At 35.5% G+C, this 20750-nt stretch overlaps 2 protein-coding genes across 2 annotated transcripts in view; one reads left to right on the top strand and one right to left on the bottom strand.

The window, feature by feature from the left end:
- Window positions 1-4126, top strand: part of LOC120630810 — a 186086-nt gene extending 181960 nt beyond the window's left edge. Inside the window, exons 9-11 of the mRNA XM_039900101.1 lie at window positions 191-395; window positions 1204-1354; window positions 1458-4126. Of these exons, the coding sequence (XP_039756035.1) occupies window positions 191-395; window positions 1204-1354; window positions 1458-3586 (2485 nt within the window). The 3' untranslated portion in view covers window positions 3587-4126. The remainder of the gene's footprint in view (window positions 1-190; window positions 396-1203; window positions 1355-1457) is intronic.
- Window positions 4127-5410: 1284 nt separating this feature from the next.
- LOC120631073 (uncharacterized transporter slc-17.2-like) overlaps window positions 5411-20750 on the bottom strand; it is a 38873-nt gene continuing 23533 nt past the window's right edge. Inside the window, exons 3-9 of the mRNA XM_039900490.1 lie at window positions 20000-20090; window positions 16422-16664; window positions 12824-12995; window positions 11982-12127; window positions 10377-10597; window positions 9160-9460; window positions 5411-6967 (exon numbers count right to left, since the gene is read on the bottom strand). Of these exons, the coding sequence (XP_039756424.1) occupies window positions 6770-6967; window positions 9160-9460; window positions 10377-10597; window positions 11982-12127; window positions 12824-12995; window positions 16422-16664; window positions 20000-20090 (1372 nt within the window). The 3' untranslated portion in view covers window positions 5411-6769. The remainder of the gene's footprint in view (window positions 6968-9159; window positions 9461-10376; window positions 10598-11981; window positions 12128-12823; window positions 12996-16421; window positions 16665-19999; window positions 20091-20750) is intronic.

The raw sequence follows: 20750 nt of genomic DNA, 5'->3' as shown, positions 1-20750 counted from the left end.
ACTAGACACGGTTAAACCTCCCACCACAAAACCAGACCAGAGAAAATTATAAATTCCCAAATTTCCCTGCTGGGAATCTGACCCGAGAACTCCAAATTAAAACAGCGCCAGGTAGTTCTTTAATATACCACAACAACATGCACCACACAATCATAATACCACATTATTAATCATCCGATGTATTTTACAGTAACAGCACAACTCCAGGTCGAGGTCTGCGACTGCTCCGGCGAGGTGGACGACTCTTCGGCGTAGCATTAACACGACTATGTAACGGAACACCTCCGCCCGCCCTCCTACAAGCCCTACGGCGCCTGAGAGCCACGGCTCCACTTACTCACGGCGTTTTCCGTAGGAGTGCTAATGCTAAGGCTCTAAGACTGCTTAGGGATAAGGTAAAAATTCAAATTATTTACGTATAGTACGAGTATGTTTACAATTCAACTTTATCCTATAGACATGATCGGTGGCATTAATGCCTGATACCTATAGAGTCATCATTATCAACTTTTTAACAGCCCACTTCAGGGCACAACTGCCTAAACCGCACATAGCTCCGAAAAGTTAGAGGTGCCCGCTGGAGATCGAATTCGGTCATCCCGAAAGGGAGGTTGACGTCTTATCAACCAGGCTATCATAGCTTCTATATGCTACAGAGTAATGAGAATCAATTAATAGAAGGGCCTGGTTGCGTAAACGCAAAACAATAGATGGCGTTAGTTAAACTACATTATTCAAAGTTGAAAACTGAATCTACCGTGCTTCAGATAGCATGTCAAGCCATCAGCGCCGGTCAATATTACAGACATCTGAAAATAATCATTAACTTGTTGAGTACATTACTTTAGTCTGCCAACCTGCATTAAAGCAGCATGATGCATCTTAGTGATCTTATCCCGTATAGCCGGTTCCAATAAACCTGGGGATTGTCTTAATAGAATGCCTAATGATTGAGGCGATGTCAATAGAAAAAAAATATTCACCAACACTTAGGTGATAAACATTGGTGAACAGTTGATGTATGCCTAAGAATCTCCTTAGATTAGGCGTTACTTATTTGAGCATCGTCATACGTTGATCGTCGTTAGTGAAAATATTTAATGTTAACTGTCAATCTCATTTACCTACGGAATTTTGGTCATCCACCTAACTTCTTTTGTTTTATTGACAACAATTTTTAATATGACTTGTAATTGTTAACAGTTGGATACCCTGGGTCCGTGGGCAGAAGGCTGCGTAGAACTGGACCGCTCACCAGTTCTGTTGCTGGCTGCACTCGTCAAAGAGTTCTTTCGAGCATTACCGCAGCCTCTGCTCTCTGCCGAGTTATATCCCGCCTGGCTACAGGTTCTAAGTAAGTATTAACTTTTAGTTTCGTGTATTTTTGCTGATTAAAAAAACCAGATTTGCGTGTTTAGATACATAAAAATTGTTATTAACACTTTATTTTGTTCTAGGTTTGCCTCAAGCTGAGAAAGTAGCCGCCGTACGTTCCCTATTATTAAAACTACCGAAATCTCATTACAACATGTTGACATACTTCGTGTGCCTCTTGCAGGCCATCGCTAAGAAGTCAAACATTAATCTCATGTGCCCTATGAATTTGGGTGTCTGTGTTGGGCCCAGTCTGCTTTGGCCCAATGTTCCCTGTGACAAAGCTCCTAAAGCAGTGCCAATGGTCGTCGAACTTCTTATAGTCAAAGCTGAAGCTCTGTTTGGGCCACAAATTGCTGGTCTTCTCGGTAATGGTAGCCCTGAGTCATCTAATGCACTTTTGGATTCTGGAGCAGAAGAAAGCGACAGCCTTCATTCAGTTGGAATATCACTTGATTCGATGGAACTATCGACGCCGAGAAAAGAAAAACTATCCCTTAGCAGGGATTCAGGGCTAACACTTTCTGAAGACGATTCCAACAGCAACGGAGGAAACAGCCCCGCTCCTAGAAACATATTGCACAGTCTCTCTGCTCCAACGTGCAACTTACAGCAAGAGCAAAAGTTACTTTCACGCTACAACACTGACCATCATAACGTTAACGGTCTTCCTCAAATTGCGCAACGCCAACAAAATATTTATTCTAATAAGGCTGAAATGTATAGTACTGTTAACGAAGAATTGTATACAATGCCGTACATGGGAGAAAGATATGTACATAATTCCGTTAATATTGGCATCGCGAATGGTATCGATGATAGAAATTACGTTTCAAAAGCTGCAGTACAACGATCTACTGCTGATATTTATGGCCAGAGTCCCGCGAAGTATATAACAGGTTTAGAACCACAAAAACCACCCAGGAGCAATGTCTCGAAAGCAGCTAGAACTTCAAAAGTGTATAGTATGTACGCAGAAACTCAAGAACCAGATAAGAATGTACCCATCAAAAACTTCAGTAGAGCAAAAAGTTCTGACAATTTATTAGAATCTAAACAGGAAGCGATTGATAATAAACGTGATATAGTATCAAGTCAAGAGAACATCGTTTACAGCAACATTCATGACCTTGCAATGTTCACAGAAAATATTCAGCGACAAAATCAATACCAATCACATGCAGACATTTTATCTAATAAAAACTACTCCCGTGTTTACACTGGATGGGAGAAAAAAAGTGCAAATTACAACAATCAAATAAATACGTGCCAAAACGAGAAAATTTACGGCCAAATGAACAGAAACCAAGGGGAGTCTTCGCAAAATAAATCAGATGGAAAAACAACACCGGCAGCCACCATTTTTACAAGAAATGACTGGACTCGTCAAGCAGCGAGGACAAAGAGCTTAGAAGTTAGTGATGATGGACAGAGCAACGTTACGGACAAAACTCGTAATGGCAGCTACGAAATAAACGTTGTCAACTGTTGTCGTAAAAGAAGGTTCGACCCCGCTCATATGTGCACGAAAAACTGCATAACGCTTTCGATGGTTAGTAATAAAGACAAAGATAAACATGCAGCAAATTCACAAAGCGCCTATGCGTACATTGACGATATCCACATAAACAATTCAGAGGAAGCAAAGAAATGTAGAGGTCGTATTTATAATAATAATAAATTGAACCAATCCAAATCGTTAGCAAATATTATTTTACAGAGTGACTCCAGCAGCAATGATACGCTGTATCAGCCACAAAACTCTTTTAACAGCCGCTCAACGGAATCAACGGCAAGCGAAAATTCCTTTGAGAATTGCTACACCACCCAGTACATTGAACCACTGTATACATCAGTTTACAACAGAAGAAGAGATATTTTCCACGAAGAGAAGAACAACATGTTCCCATCAGACATCTACAAAGCGACGCCAACGGCCGTTCAACCTGATTATTCGTCTGAGAAAGAACAGAATAACAACAGCAAAAAACCACCACACATGCCTCCACCCGTGCCCCCTAGAAAAATGGTTTACCAGAGAGTCCTTAAGAAGTTTCAACCTGTACATGTGAACAAAGATGACAAGGCGTCACGTTCGAAATCTGTGCCGCCCCTGTACAGAGATCCTCCTAATGGAACTGAGAAAAATGGACAAAACGTCGTAGCGCTTGATTGCTCGGAATCTGACACGGAATCGGAGTCATACGTGTGAACGCAGAAGCACAATACAATATTAATTTTAACATACTTTAAGGGTGCAATAGTAGTACTGTATAACACGCGAGTAGTTTGCATGTAATAGCATTTTCATTATATTCCTTCATAAAATAATGTCACGCGTAGAATTCTTTCGTGTATTCTATTTAGATCTATTCTCTGAATGTTATTATAGTACTTCTATTTAATTTTAGCGTTATCGTGTGAATCCCGCCTTAAATTTTCTATATATGTGACCATAACCTGAGATGTTTTGGTGATGTAATTCCAAAGACGTAAGAATAGTTCGCGAACTTAATTGTATTATGTACAGATGGATTTTAATAGGAATCTAATAAAGATATTACTTTTATGTAGTTGAGTATTTTATAGTTTTAACAGCAGCTACTTTTAAATTCAATCAATACGTATAGGTATTATAGTTGTTTGTATTGGATTATACGTAATGTTAGCATCTATTGTGTCATGTATGTGTTACGAGTTTTAAAATAAATTATAATATAATATTGTAAAACAAATAGATTTGTATATTATGTATGATAGTGTACCTAAATGTACTAAAATAATTATTGAAATACATATTATGATTTGTAATGATATTTTCTGGTTTTCTTTTCTTCTTTTAATTAAATTAAGTTTTGGTGAATAACTTATCCAAAGGCCGATAAATGAAAAGCCCTGTTATTTCTTTGTTCCAACCCACGTACCGGACCACAACAAGGGACTGGTCAGGTTCCTCTCAGAATGGGTTTAGACCGTACTCCGCAATGCTGGCCAAGTGCGGATTTCACACGCCTTTGGAGAACTCTAAGGCATGCAGGATTTCACACGATGTTTCCCTTCACCGTTAAAAAAGATTATATTTTTTATTGAAAACGCACATAACTCTGTAAAGTTGACGAGGAATGAACTCGGCTCTCCCGAAAGGGACGCTGAAGTCTTATCCACTAGGTTATCAGGGCTAAACAATAATTGACACAAGTGATAATAGCCGAGACTCATATTTTCGTGCTATTAGTCGGGAGACACATATATAGATATAAGATTGTTTAGGAATAAGGCCTGGCTTGCATACTGTACGCTATTTTAATTTATTAATATCAATAACTGGCAACAATACAAATACTTAGTTGTAATTAGATAAGTCATTTTCCGGTGTCACGTTTCCGAGATAGAAGCTAATAAAGTTTTAATAGTCCTTGTGCCACTGAATAAACAAACGAATTGGCTATGAAATATTGTATTATCTTTATCAAAGTTATATAGACCAGTACCAGATCCATCAACCGCAAGTCATTCTATATTTATTTATTTATATCCAACAGCAAGTAACGTGCTCTACGAGGTACGGGAATGGACACAACAAATTTAAAAGCTCCGGACTAGTTCTCAAAATTCTTAACAGAAAAATGCTAACAATTCTACTGGCTTTCAAACTGGCAAATCTTTGCCCCACCCAGGAATCGAACTTAGGACCGTATCAGAACATGCTATCTTCTGGACTTACGAGGCAGCCTAGTCCTGGGCGAATAACTAGGTGTAATCTAGCTAATCGCGAGCGAACCACAAGGCCTAGTTTTCCAAATAAAAAAAATAAATAAGTTTTCACAACTCTATTGGCCATTTATACAATTTAAACATTTCCCTTTACTCATTTTTGAAACTGTCCCAATTTTCTGTTCTCTCATATTAAAAGCAGCTACCTATATTTTAAATTACTTTAGGCTGATCGCCTACTCAGATTTGTGTTGTAAGGGAAAGAGTAAATTAATAATAAACGAATAGATTAATAATTATAATGTGTGCAATAAAAATACAATAGAATTCTGAATAATTTAATTTATAACTAATAATAAGCATACCACATTTTCTCATAAAAATCCTCATATATAAATCCATCACAGTCATAATAATAAATTCTTATTTTAAGTACACGTAAAGATAATTATAAACTATGTTTACCCTAGTTGTTTAGTACCTAAGCAAAGTCCAAACGAACGTTAGACGTAAAGGACAGTGAGTATATGTGTTTGTTTAGTTTATCTATTTCCGTTGGCCTTTATTTGCCAGCCAGCCAGGCTGGTTTAATATTTTCTTCTTCCTGATCCCTTTGATTTTATTTTCTTATTAAAATCTTACCATCACATTATTTGCATTTTATGACGTAAATTTCATCCTATCATAAAGACTGTTAAGATTTACATCACAAATTGTGTTCCTTAACCGCCTCCGTGTTACAATTAAAATAGTATTAAAAGTTTAGATAGTTTGATATTCAGCACCTTATTGTTGGTACTGGACTAAATTTAATATTGACATATAGAAAAATATATTGAATATTGAAGCTCATATTCGAAAAAATAGGTTCAAAATAACGATGGAAATAATGAAGTACCTGAAAGCTTAGATTCGCAAGTTTTTCTAATATGGCAAACATGTCAGCCTACTTTCAAAACGTCGTGTTTTAATTATTATATAATTCTATGGATATCCTTTTGATAAAGGCACCTATTTACTTACTACAAAACCAGTAATGTCACATAAATTCATAAAAATAGTTGTATATCGTTTTTTATTTTGTAATCAGACGTGGATTCACATAACATAGTCAATTATAAACAACGCTTTCTTGCATCCAATATAAGAAATACTGTGAAATATGTTCTTAGATACGATATAAACGCTGATTGTGATATACAAACGTTAACTAATAAAGTATAAAATCATTTTGAAACAAAACGCATGTAAATAACAAGCGTCCAAATTTTATTACCACCATTCGAAGAGTAAATAATATTCTTGTCAGCTCATTATACAAATATTTCCTGGATAAATAATATAATTACATTATAAATAGGTACTCAGTAAAGGTTTAAAGTGGAATGAGCATATTTTTTAATCACAGATAAGCCTCTTTGCGAGTAACATCCTTTCTAGTATGTTTAAGTATGTTTTTCTGAATTGAAGTCATATTTAAATTCGTAAAATACTTTAGAATAATAATATAACTACCTATAACTATGCTTATAGATATTTTTTGTACAGTTAGAACCATATAAATCTTAATATGTTTCTTGGAAGTAGGTACTTCGGGACTTCCATAATTAAGCCATTAGGTACTTTTTCATCTGCTCGGTACAAAAAACACGCGTCATGTTTTTATAGCAAGAAATGTTATTTAAGTCTTAATAGGAATGCTAATGGTTGTTTCCGTGGAATTTTCTCTGGGTCTTTTGTCTTCTTCGTCTTCTTCTACCGGAGCGATATAGTTCCATGACTGCGTAACGCCAGTTCCGAAAAGAATGAAATACATTGCTGAAGCTATGTATAGAGACGCTCCGGTCAAGAAGACTGGCCGCCATTCAGCAAAACCGTTCTGTGAACAAACCGTACATTTTAAGTATTCATACTATCCATACAAATATTTTATAATGTGTAGGTATGTTGTGTGTTGGTTACCTACGTTCAGATCACAGAACTTACCGAAATCGTGTACACGACTAATATTGAAGCATCAGAACCCTACATTTAGCAGTAGACAGTCATTATTTGACCTCTAATGTTCTAAACGTTTACCATAAAATAGGGAAAAGTTTGTGAGCTAGCTACATTCCGTGTGTTTAAAGAAATACGTGCGCGGTGCATTTTCACTGTTTTTGGCCACATTGCAATGCGTACAATAATGGCTGAATGAGGGTTCTGTTTCTGTATGTTCTAAATTTCTTAATTCTGTGTTTCAGATTAACCGTTCAACCGATCTTGATGATAGTAGGCACAGTTCTAGCTTGCATAATAGAAATTGACATACTTAATAAGCATATTTGACGGCCGACTGGCGCAGTTGGCAGCGACCCTGCTTTCTGAGTCCAAGGCCGTGGGTTCGATTCCCACAACTGGAAAATGTTTCTGTGATGAGCATTAAGTGTTTTTCAGTGTCTGGGTGTTTATATGTATTTTCTAAGTATTTATGTATATATAATTCATAAAAATATTCACCAGTCATCTTAGTGCCCATAACACAAGCTACGCTTACTTTGGGGCTAGATGGCGATGTGTGTATTGTCGTAGTATATTTATATTTATTTATATTTATATTATTTATGCCTAAAAAGCTACCAAACCGTGGAATTGTAGACTCCCTACACAAAACCTCTGTCCAGTAGTTAACGTCTTTCGCTTGATAGGATGCACTTACCGTGTATTCAGACATACACGATTACAAAAATAGTCCTTCCTGAATATTTATAAGGCTTTATATATTTTTTCCTCGTTATTAACTTAAAACTATAAACATTGCCACATATTAAAGCGCGACGTTCCGTGTGAATTGTTTTTTAATTATTGTATTTTTCCAATGAACACAGCAGTTACATGAAAAATTCATAAGTTTTATTTTCTTCGCGGAACGGAATAATAATAATTATGTGCACATTGTGTTACTTACGTGGTATTGACCTATTTGCCGTCGTAATAATTCAAATAAACCATTTTTAATCTAACGCACGTTCCTAGATTGTTGATTCTAGAATAACTAAGTACGTCACTCTATCACGAGCGTTTAGTCGCAAAAAGTTGTCTATATTGCGAGCAGGTCATTGATCGCTTCGATCGCAAATCACGAGGTCTTGGGTTCAATTTTAACATAGTTTGAAGTTATAATAACCGAAATGCTAATTTTTTCTAACATTTATATTATGGTTATAATATAAACATTGCATTTATATGCAATGTTCATATTATAACTCTAACAAAGAAGAACAGCTTTGAAGTTGTCAAAGTCAAATATTTCTAGGCACATAGATGGCACATTTGATGCGTACATTACATAAAAAACTTATAGTCTACATGGGCGATAGCTTTAGCTACATTCGGCATTCTCTATCTACCAATTTCATAGAGAAAGGCATATGTGAATCATTTCAGTATCTGAATAATGCTTTCAGTCTCATCGTAGTTTAGCCCACTTAACCAGTTATATAGTCGAGTTTTACAATTATGTATGTTTAACTTATCAATATTGAGTCTTTTGTTTACCTGATTATAAAGATAGCTCCCCAGAAAGCATGGAAAATTATGTGTAAATATTTTTTTAAATTTATTAGTCGCAAATTTTTGATAATGTCGCCTTTTTCCTATGTTATTAATTTTATTTTTATTTTGAATATGATATCTCATAACAAGTTTAAAAATGAACAATTGTCGTACCGTCAGTACCTTACTTTCACGGTACAATGACGTTGTGGAATAGTACCGGATGAAATTTAGCACAGAGGCAGATTATAGTCCGGAATAGCACATTGGTTACGTTTTATACCCGATAAATATATGGTTCCGGTGGGATAGGTTTGTTTTTGTTTTTCACATTGGTTACGTTTTATACCCGATAAATATATGGTTCCGGTGGGATAGGTTTGTTTTTGTTTTTCACAGAGCAAGAAAGATATCGACATTTATCTGGTAATGGTAGTTTAGGGATTAGAGAATAACATAGGTATACACATCAAAATTTCCAAGCGAACGATGTCGCGGGCACCAACTAAAACTTTATAATATACAGATTGATCTTACCCCATTCTTTGTGAAGTACGCTGTCACCATGGGAGTTACAAATCCAGCAGTGTTTCCAATTCCATTAGCAATTCCGTACAGAGTGCCAGCGAAGTTAGGCGCAAGGTCTTGATGGTTTACTAAATTGGTCAATGTGGCAGCACCATTAGATCCCATGGAGAATGTGATGAGAGCAACCGAGAGTATCGGTGCGCATCCGGTGTATCCGAGACCGATGAGGAGCAGGCCAGGCACGATATGGGAGAACAAACAGAAGAACTTCCTCATGAAAGTGGTGGATACGACGTTTTGTTTGACGATTCTAGAAAAAAAAAATTACGACTCTTAATGATTGTTTTTACATACTCGTGTGGACATACGCAGAGATAAATAATGTAGACAGGGACAATTTACTGTTATATATTCTTAATAGAATGTATCATTATAATGGCGTGGTATTTAGTGCTAGGTTTAACAGAATATATATACCAGGAAATTGTCCGTGTCTACGTTATTTAACTCTTTACTTTTGTTCACACGAGTACTTAAAAGCGGTGACCCTGACGTGATATTTGCAATGATTTATTAATTTCGTTTTCATATCCATATTCGCCTATAAACTAGGTATACCCTTATTTTTTTATTTCCAGAAGCAATCTTGCAATAAGCAACGAACAATCTAGAGGAGATATCTGGTTATGTAGTGGTCCGAGTGATAGTGGTTAGGACTTCGAGGGGACCGAGTTCAATCTCCGTTATGCACCTCTAGTTTTTCGGAGTTTATAAATAGCAATAATGAACCTAGCGGGCGCGTCAGGGTGACCCCTGACGCGCCCCTGACGATGCTAGGGTCATTAGGGATTTCAGTTTTTTCGATGCAGAATGCTGCGAGAGACATATGCACTCAGTGGTGTGCATAGAGGGTATGCACAGGGTATGCAAATGATATAAAGTGTAGAAAATCTCATGGAGTCATAAGTAGTTAAGGGAAGGCTTTTAATAACTCGTAAAATGACTATCTTTAAGTTTTTTATAACTCGGACAGGAGATTTTCTTAATTTTATATCATCTGCATATCCTGTGCATGTGTGCATACCTTTAGGCACGCCACTGTTAATGCACTCAATCTCCCACGAAGCCTACTTTTTATACTGAGAAAGCAATAGTGTATTGCTTTCTCAGTATAAAAAGTTTATTAGTTAATTCCGATAAACAAAATTTAGTAACGAAATATTTACCTGTCGCCGATAGCGCCGAAGATAAGTGAAAATATCATCCTAGCCAAATACGGCAAAGACGATAGAGTTCCTGTAGATGTGAGGTTGTACCCGAGCGCACTTGAGACGAACTTGGGTGCAGCTGTCATTACGAAGTACAAGCCCCAATTGCTGCCGTAATGCAGTATCACCATGGCAAGGAATGGAAGTGAAGTTAGGATACTTTTGAATGGAGGCACGATCTGAAATATTTTTTTTTTTAATTGAATTATTCATTTTTTTTTTTTTTTTAAATAAAATATAATTTTTATTAATACATAACTATAACCTAAAATAAACTATTTAAAAACTAAATAAAATCTAAAATGTCCTCGAAACCACCGCAGCGAGGCACAGTTCCCAAGATGCTGGCAGCATTGCCCCTTTGGATGGCCAAACTAATTCGTTGGCCAACTGCCCGCTCTAGGATCACCGGTAGACTCGATAACCCTTTTCGATAATTCTTTGAAAAGGGCTCTTGCCTCCGGACCCCACGGTCCCAAAGTCTCTACTCCAAAAGGCACAAAAATGAAGCTGCTATCCAGGTTTTCATATTTACGCCTCTTGGCCTGCTCGGCACTGGAAGCAGCCAATTATTATTATTTATTATTCATTGTAAAGTCAACATCTCCTGGGGATGCTCCAGTATCGGGGCGAAAATAGCGTATTCTTGAATTGCAATCATCAGAACATATTATTATCGTCATAACATATAAAACGTAATTCTTCAAATAAAAATCCATTTCACTGTGAAGACAATCTTATTTAAATAAACCTTGTCATTTACAATGTTCTTTGTACATATCATTTAGAAGATAGTTAACCATTGAAATTAAAATACGAAAGGAGAATTTATTTCTGTCTATGAGCGTAAGGGCTAAACAGTGAGTATTAAGTTATCTTGTTTAACAGAATCTACTTTCTGAGTCCAAGGCAGGCTGTAGGTTCGATTTCCACAACTGGAAAATGTTTGTGTGATGTACATGAATGTTTTTCAGTCTGGGTGTTTATCTGTTATAAAAATATCCATCAGTCATACCCACACAAGTTACGCTTATTTTGGGGCTAGATGGCGATGTGTGTATTGTCGTAGTATATTTTTTTAATTATTTATTAAAACTGTGACTAACAGCTATTATTAAATTAACTTAAAATACTCACTGAAATACATAACACGGTAACTAACAGTAGTTTGTTTCATTCGAACAGCGGAATGGAAATTGAACGAACGAACTACGACAAATATTCCCATGTTATTCAAGCCGTGTTATATATTCTATTGTAATGAAAAGGATACGACAGTTAACCGCTATCGAAATAGTTTACTATAAAAAATATTTGAATAGAATTAAACAATTTACGTACGACTATGTATTTTTTTAATTATCTATTGTCTATAGTTCCTGATGTAAGCTCATTAGTACTTATCCTCATCATTATCTTTAATATTTTTTGTTTATCCTAAATTTTTTGCACCCTACCTATTTCAGTTTCTGCTTTAACTCTTGATACCCTAAAATTATTGTGCCGCATAAATAAAGACTATAAATCAATAAGTGAGCAAATCAATTTTATTAAGCCGATTACCTTGGTATCTTTCGAGCCCTGTTGAACCTTGTCACCGATAGCTTCTAGGATGTATGCTTTTTCCTCATCTGAAATCCTTGGGTGCGTTACTGGTGAATCGTATACAAGCAGCCACCAGGCCGCACACCATACTACGCCAATTACTCCTGTAATTTACAACAAAGCTATAGACTAGATTTACAGTAAAATAACATTGATATACCTAAGCAAAGAATCTTAGGAAATAACAGTGCTTAAAAACAACGCGCGTTAACGTTACAAGTTAGAAGTGAAATGTGTTTGAATGGAATTTAGGTTTGTAAGCTGCATTCTTGGATTAAAAAGAAATTAACTGAGTGTATTAAATAAAAAATATTTCTTATTTATTAGCTACAAAACAATTTCTATATAGAATAAGTTGGTTGCTATATTTTTATCATAACAGTATGTAACGAACAAACCATAGCAGATATTTTAGGTTTGTTCTATGAAATAAAGTGCTTGTGGGCTGGGTTCTTGCCTGATGCATTTATATATTGTAAAACCTCATTTATGACATGACTTATAATAATGATAAAACAACGGGGAATCCAAATACTAAGTCAACAACATTAGTCATCAATATCCTCGAAATCAAGACGCGACACGACGCGTATTATGGACCGAGTCTTTGAAGTAGCCGACGGCTACTTTCAAAGTGCTCAAACAATTCATTAAGACATAATGAATGATCCTTCATTAAGTGAAATAAATTGCTACTCCCAGACTGCGACATAAATATGCTGATCTTAATTAACATAGTTCTAAATAATCGCATGCCGAAGTAAATACGTGTAAGAGTAACGAGTAAATATAAACTTTACCTGGTACGTAGAATGCGGCGCTCCAGCCAAACGTCTCAATAAGAGGACCAGTAAGAGACCACGTAACCACAGTTCCAATAGCACCGCCCAGCAATGCGCTGACAAACTTGCCCTTTTCAGTCGGTGGTGCCCAACGAGCCACCAGAGCATGCAGTGCGGGGAAGAGAAAACCCTGAGGAAAATATTCATCTTTTTAACATAATATCTTCAATGGGCCTCATAAGAAGGCTCACAGTAACTCCGCGGACGATGGAGAGAGCTATGCTCGGAGTATCTCTACTTAATCAAATCAGAAATTTAGAGATCCGTAGAAGAACCAGAGTTACCGATATAGCTCAAATAGTCGCGAAGCTAAAGTGGCAATGGGCCGGGCACATAGTTCGGAGAAAGGATGGACGTTGGGGTCCCAAAGTAAAGACGCGTTCGGTAAACGCGCATCAAGCGCGTCGCAGGTAGCCGCTGGATCCAAGCGGCACAAAACCGTGGAATTTGGAACTCCCTGTGTCTGTAGGGACAGAAGACCTATGTCCAGCAGTGGACGTCTATTGGTTGATATGATAATGATGATGATGATCTTCAGTTATTTATATATCTAAACAAATAACAACTATAACTAACTGCTCCACAACTACTTTAAATTAAGTTTAAGATTTCAATTATTTTATTTATTTATATTAAGTAACTAGCGGTCCCTCGCGACTAAGTCAACCTTAAAAGATAAACGTATATACATGTAAGAAAAAACGGTTATTTCAATATTACAAACAGACACTCCAATTTTATTTTATGTATAGATTATTTCACAGTTTTGCTATTATTTATCTTTTAAACTCGAAAGTGAGTCTGTTTGTTTGTTTGTAATTGTAATGTTCTTGATTAAATTTTGCACATAATATAACTGGCTGTCTAGAGATGAAACAAAGGATTCTTTTCATTCTGGAAAAGTCCATGGGTATCGTTCTAGAGATAATAAAAAAATTCCGTTTGCAACGTATAGGTTCATAGCCTAGCCAGCCGATATAAAACGCGGGCAAATCGCAAGCTTGTTAATTTTATATAAGGTACGGCATTCTCTAGTATAAGTTCTGAAAGTTTTCGCCCCCAGTTAAGTTTCTCTCAGGAACCCTTTACGGGTTTGACTCATGTCCTCACACAACCTTTAAAGGGCTGGGTTTTAAGTGTAGTTGCCCGAGAGTAATTACAAAAAAATTTACTAATTTTAAGGTCACACCTATGAATTACAAATAACAATAATATTATGCATGGCTACACACCGGAATATTTGGCGGTATTATTTGTAAAAAAAAAATCACGCACGTACAGCAGCTACGTACCTACTTGGTATCGGTGATATTGTACACTGTAGAGTCTAGAGCTATATAATGGAGTTTCTAGTTTTGTGAAATTTTTTGTTTGACATGGTAATCTCGATCGACGACCTTTTTTTCGACCTCTTTAGATTCCGAGTTTTATTGTGGTTCCGAGTTATCATTTTGTTTCGAAGTTTTTGTTGTGACTTTTTGGAAGTTTTATTTGGCTATAATAATTATTTTAAAATAACAATATAATTTTATTATTATTTTGAAGTACTAATATAGAGTTATTAATTTTATTTACAGATTTGTGCTGACGTTCCTGAGGTAGAGATAACTCAACAGGTAGTTCATGTTTCAGGCCCATTAATAAATACGTACGATTATAACGCCCCTATTGTAACTAGTCATACTTATTTTGTAATCGTTGCCTGCGTTTATTCACTTATCAGTGACGGCTTATACAACATTACTACATACAATACACTTCAACATTTTATCACGTTTTAAAAATAAAATTATTTTCATTGTCGTGCTATTCTTCACACCACTACAAACCTATATATTTTAGTGTTATCTGTAAACTAAGGAATATGACAAGTCTGAACGCATAAACTTCCTAAAGTCATTTAGGTTTAATCAAAGTTCGTTTAGATAAAATCATTTAACAGTCGTTGAAGTTTCGTCATCATTGATAGATTAGTTACTTTTTATTTTTCAGGCATCTAATTATTCTAAACTCATTTGCTGAAATTGCGTAGGTATTCTGTTTATTTCTTTAAAACCTGAGCAAAAATAAGCCGATCCTCATGTAACTTTGTACACATATTCTTGGAAGTGTTAGAAGTAATATAGGATACTTTTTATCCCGACATTAAGCTCGGTTCCTTTGGAAGAGGGGATGAGTGTTTGACGATTTTACACCATAACTCCGAAAAATTATAACCGATTAAAATAATTATTTTTGTATAATAGAGATTATAATATGTGTTTAATTTTCCCCAAACTGTGGTTAGAGATAGAGGAAAGAACGCCTTAGCGGACATCCGCAAACCCCTCATTTAAGTCTTAGCGATACTGAATACTTAAAATTTATTGCATTAAATTTATTAAATTCCACATCAAAAAACAAACGCAGACTTAGTCGCGGGCAACAGCTAGTATATAATATATTATATGTAGCACATATGAATGCAGGTCATAAAGTGAAACAACATCACATCTCGGGAGTATATTTAATATGATTGTTTTGTTTTAGTAACATAGTAAATATGATAAAATTTAAAAGGCTTAGGATGTATTCAGTCTCAGAGGCAATAAATAATTGCCAACCTGTCCTATGTATTACGAGATCTTATTATGAGGCGAAGCTGCTGATATTAAAACTAAATTTATCGCAGAAAAGAGCTGTACGGCCAATAATATAAACTGAAATCACGCAAATCCCTCCGTGAAAAATTTAAAGAAATAGGTATCCTACTTACGGTAGCTTCACAATATATTTATAACAATTTAGTATTTGGAGACTGCTCTTTTTAAACGAAAAGTGGATATAAACAAGCGCCTTACTCGAAATGGGCATAAGTTAGTGACATCAGCATATCGTTTACGATATTTTTGTGGGATTGAGTATATTGTGCTTTTTTAATTTAATTTCCAAGGTCATTTTGTCCCTACAAACTTAAGCGTTGCTTAAGTTTAAACAATCTGTCAAAACATATTTAATAAATCGTGGTTACTATACAACAAGGCTGCTTGGAAGCCGGCTCCGCTCTCATCTCTCACAAGATAGGAAATTCTTAAGATTGATAACTGTAAAATAATTTCGAAAAAGAGAACTCTGCTGACTTTCTTGCCGGCTCTTCTCGGTAGAATCTGCCTTCCGAACAGGTGGTAGAGTACAAACAGACTGACTTAACGTTTCAAAAGTGCTTATAAACTAGGCTTACTTGTAATAAATGAATTATGATTTTTTTGATTGTCATACATGACTGAAACCATGGAATTCCCTGTTATTTTGCTACGATCATTAATAAAACCAAATCTAAGCATATCAATACCGTACAAGTAATGCCCGCATGGATGCCCGTTCCAGAGACTGGTTACAGGCTACATTTCCGAACTGAACAGCCAGGCTGATTCTTAGCGTAGAAAAAGGCCAGAAGGGACAATGAAACTTAAAAAAAATCTCTACTCTAAGTAGAAGCCCGCGACAAACATAGCCGGATGAAAATTTTTAACACCATAAGGCTTCTAGGAAAAGTAATCAAAATCAAGATACTTACTGCCGAAAGACCGATGACCAAACGTACAACCACCAGCATAACATAATGCAACCTTGCGGCCTGAGGTGTCAGTATCGTCAATATGGCGGACAGGAGCATAGTGAAGAAAACGACCTTTCTTGGACCCCATAATTCCGCTGCTGTTCCACTGAAGAGGCACGTGACGGCGTAACCCCAGAAGTAGCTCGACAAAACATAGGCTTGCTCTTGCGCTGTCCAATTGAATGTCACCACACCCTCTGGCTGAAAAAAAAAACATCATTATTGATTCCGTACCGTAGCATAGAAAAAAAAGCACAATAAATAAACACCTTGTCGTAATAGTGTCAAGGCTCAGTAACGGCTGGACGTATTAAATTGAAATCTTAACTGAATACTAATAGCAATGGTGTAGCTATTCATATTCAAGGTTATAGTTGATCATACTCAGCCTATGTCCCACTATTGGGCATAGACCTCTTTCATAGGGGTGAGGGAGCATTCACTCACTGCATGTCTCATTGACGGTCTTTAACGATAATTATTGCATGTTAATTATAATGTCCGGGCCACGCTTATGTGCTCTCCGAGAAACTGGGGTGGAAAACACCTACTCCGGATTGGTACTGAAACTTTTCTATCTGAAAACTCAACACCTTATAATTCGGGCGATCCATAAATCGAACACGTATCATAGTCGAACTTGATGATGCAGAAGACCTACGAGCAGTGGCGTGAATTGAGGGTATGCACTAAGTGAGCAGACGATATACAAAGAAAAAATCTCCAGTACGTGTTATTGTTAAAATTATAAAATGCCTACCATTAAGTTTTAATAACTCCATGTCCATACCCTCTATGCACGCCACTGCCTTCGAGACAAAATAGAGGCAAAATTGGAATTCCACTCTAAAAAATCACGTTGTCTGCAATTGAACCTGTAGCGTGGTAACCTTCCTGGTGGTCACCGTTACACTACGGTAAGTACCTTTATATAATTTTAAGATCATTAAAATCTCTAGGGTGGGTACATAGGTACGTACAGGCTTGTCTTGTTTCGATAATAAACCTTTCCATTTAAAAACAAATTGTTTATTTCACTACTAAATAATAATATTATTAATCATAAGTTGCTTCATTTCTAACATTTGCTGTTTTTTTAGTACCTAAGTAATATATAATTATAAATTATTTATTAAATTTATTTATTTAATGGACAAATACAAAAAAGTTAATAAGTTTAATAGATTTAAAGAATAATAATTACATAAAAATAATAATAAATATAAGCCGTTTAACTGTTCACTTATGTGCTTGGTACCAAAAATGCTGGCGCTATTGCCACTTTTTTATGGGATAAAAAATATATGAATATCTAAATGAACACACAAATAATAAGTTAAACATAAGGAAAACCTCAGTTTTCAATAAAGCGGATGTCTTCTTTGGCAAAGATGTCACAAATGAAAAGCACTCGATAAGGATAATGTAGATAAGATAAGATGAGAATTTATGGTTGTTCTGCATTTTTATATGTTCATAAATATTCTAATGATTTGAATTCATTATCCGTGAAGGTTCTTTTTTTGCGAACACGCAAGAAGCGGTTTGTGGTTCGTAGAATTACTCGTACCTACAAGGATTAGCGACTGATCGTGACCTAGCGTCTTTTTCAATTTTTATTATTTTATAGTGTCATACCAGTTCAAATAGTGAAATACGAACATTACATTCTTTAAAAAAAACTTACTTATGTACCTTACCAAGCTTTGATTGTTTCAAATTCTCTACTTCTTACTTTTTAAAAAAGCAACAGTGTACCTAATAAGAGTATATTTAATAGTGAGAAACATAATTTGAACGCTTAACAGTAGTATTAATAAAGTGTTATCAGTATTATGTCAATTATATAGCAACTCAATCACTGTGGTAAATTGTCTAATTACTACAATCAAGGTTCTCTTAGTGTTACGATATCAGATACGTAATACGGGAGAAACTATATGTACCTATCTCTTTTAGTTTATACTTAGTAGCAGCAAACGTTGTATCACCTATTATCAATTATAGATCATAGTCATTTTAGCATCCGAGTGCTGAGTGTGAGATTTTTTATCTGTTCGATCGCGTGAAAGTTAACTATGATTTATAGGGCGCGGCGTCGAAATAGCGCCATCTAGTGACAGAAGAGGAAAATATAATTTGTGAGTGGCAAGAACCGCCTCTTTCAAAACTTCTTATAAATCCTTAGCGTGAGGACCACAGAAAGCAGCTGGTTCCAACACTTCCAAGAAATACACATCCTAGTATAATGCAGTTAAATAAAGAGAACAAGATATTAAGTTTGTTTTATTATACCTACCTATCCTTTCTCAGTGCCTGAAAAGTTAGTTATGTAGGAAAATTCCATGAGGATGGAATATTGCCATTTACCTTGTGGAACTGGTCAAGATACGGAATGGTAAAACCACGGATCCAAAACAAGTAAGAAGATTGGTAAAAGTAGGTTGTTCAACATCAATATCTTTTACAACACTGTTTATAGTCCAAACACCTTAGTAATGAATACCACAATACGTTAGATTTCCATGAACGTTGATTACGACTCAATTTTATGCCTCACATAAAATTAAACATTTAACTATAACCATTAAAATTGAATTAAACTTTATCCATGCTGGCGATTCCTTTAAAACGGATCTTGAATACATTTATCATCCTGATCTTTTATGCACACCACTGAAACCGTTAGCTATTACAGGAACCTTTGAGTTACTTTTCTATTAAACGTTTCTTTGGTTAAAGTTCTTGTGATGGTCATTTATGGAAAATTATTGATTGTGTTTACACAATAAATAATTTGTATTTGTAGTATACACGTACAACTTGAGACAACCGCAACGTTTAATTAATTGGTGCCAGCAGCGTTTCACTTGAGCCAGCCCTTATCATTTGGGTACTTGTGCGCTTCAAGATGTCAGTAGTTAACTATTCGGTTAGTTTAATGTATTATGAGCATTAGGTTACGTGTTTAGGTTAGATTTAGTACCCAATATCGTATAAAATAATAATTAATATAAAGCGTGAACCACGTAGCGCAGCTGCGATTATTATTTCATCTTATCGCCGTGCTGTCACAGTAGCTATCACATTTACAGTGTTGATGAATTTAATCTTCTGCAATGTTAAGCAGGTATTTGTTATTTTATACGCGTGTAGCTAATTACGATAGGAATTAAATTTGAAAGATGTTTTTCTAATGATGATGATGAATGAAGTTTCAAATTGACAAACTTATTTCTCAGTAAAAGTTTAGATCACCATGAAAAATTGACTTATGTATTGTGCAAGTGCGGTCACTGTTGCAAAATAATGGACGTAGGTGTACGAAATTGTACCTACCTAAATAAATTGCGCAGAATGTTTCTCTCGTCATTATCTGAGGTATGGTGAGTTTTTTGTTTAGGCTCTATCTACTTTTAGTTTCTCGTTTTTGCTTTAATAATAAATATATAGATCTAAGTTAGGAAACATGGAACATTAAATAAGCTTATAATGAAGATAATGATAATGGAATAGCAATTAATATTAGTTATTACCTGACGTATGTCCCGTCTGCTAGCCACAGATGTGGTGTCGTTATATAATAAACCGTCGTCATTTGCTATGGCCTTGCATTCGCTTTTCACCCTGTGAACAAAAGAACAATATAAATGCAGTGCACATTAAATGATTCTCATGCAAAACTAAATAGTTCTCATAACAATATTTCGTATCATTTTAAGCACAGAATTAAGGACATACGGAACCCTCATTCAGACATTTTCAAGTCATTGCATGCAAGTGCTTTGTGTCAAAAACAATGAAAACACCCCGCGCAAATGTTGCTAGCTAACAATCTTTTCTCATTTTCCCCATTTTATGGGAAAACGTTTAGAACATTAGAGTAAAAATAATTTCTGTCTACTGCTAAATGGAGTGAATTAACCACTTAAAACAAGTTATCTACCCTCGTTATTATGAAATTATTTAAATTAAACAAAATAGTCGCTTTTTAACTGCCAAACTACTGTATATACTAAGAACCAAAATATATGGTATGGACATTACAGTAGTATATAAAAAGGAGCAAATATATCGCAAGTATAACTCATGATAAAGGTATAATATGTTTATATGACCAACAAACAGAAATAATGCGAAGCTAACACTTCAATACACTTACAAAATATTACCTACTCCTTTTCTGTGGTGTTGGGGTAGAAAATAACAAAAAAAATTAGGCTATAATTTTGTTAGTATATATAAGGACATTTAAGCAAAATAAAGATTAAGTTGTTTACATGATAC

The sequence above is a fragment of the Pararge aegeria genome, chromosome 17 (assembly GCF_905163445.1).
Source record: "Pararge aegeria chromosome 17, ilParAegt1.1, whole genome shotgun sequence".
Taxonomy (NCBI): Eukaryota; Metazoa; Arthropoda; class Insecta; order Lepidoptera; family Nymphalidae; genus Pararge; species Pararge aegeria.
This window is presented reverse-complemented; position numbering and strand designations above follow the sequence as displayed.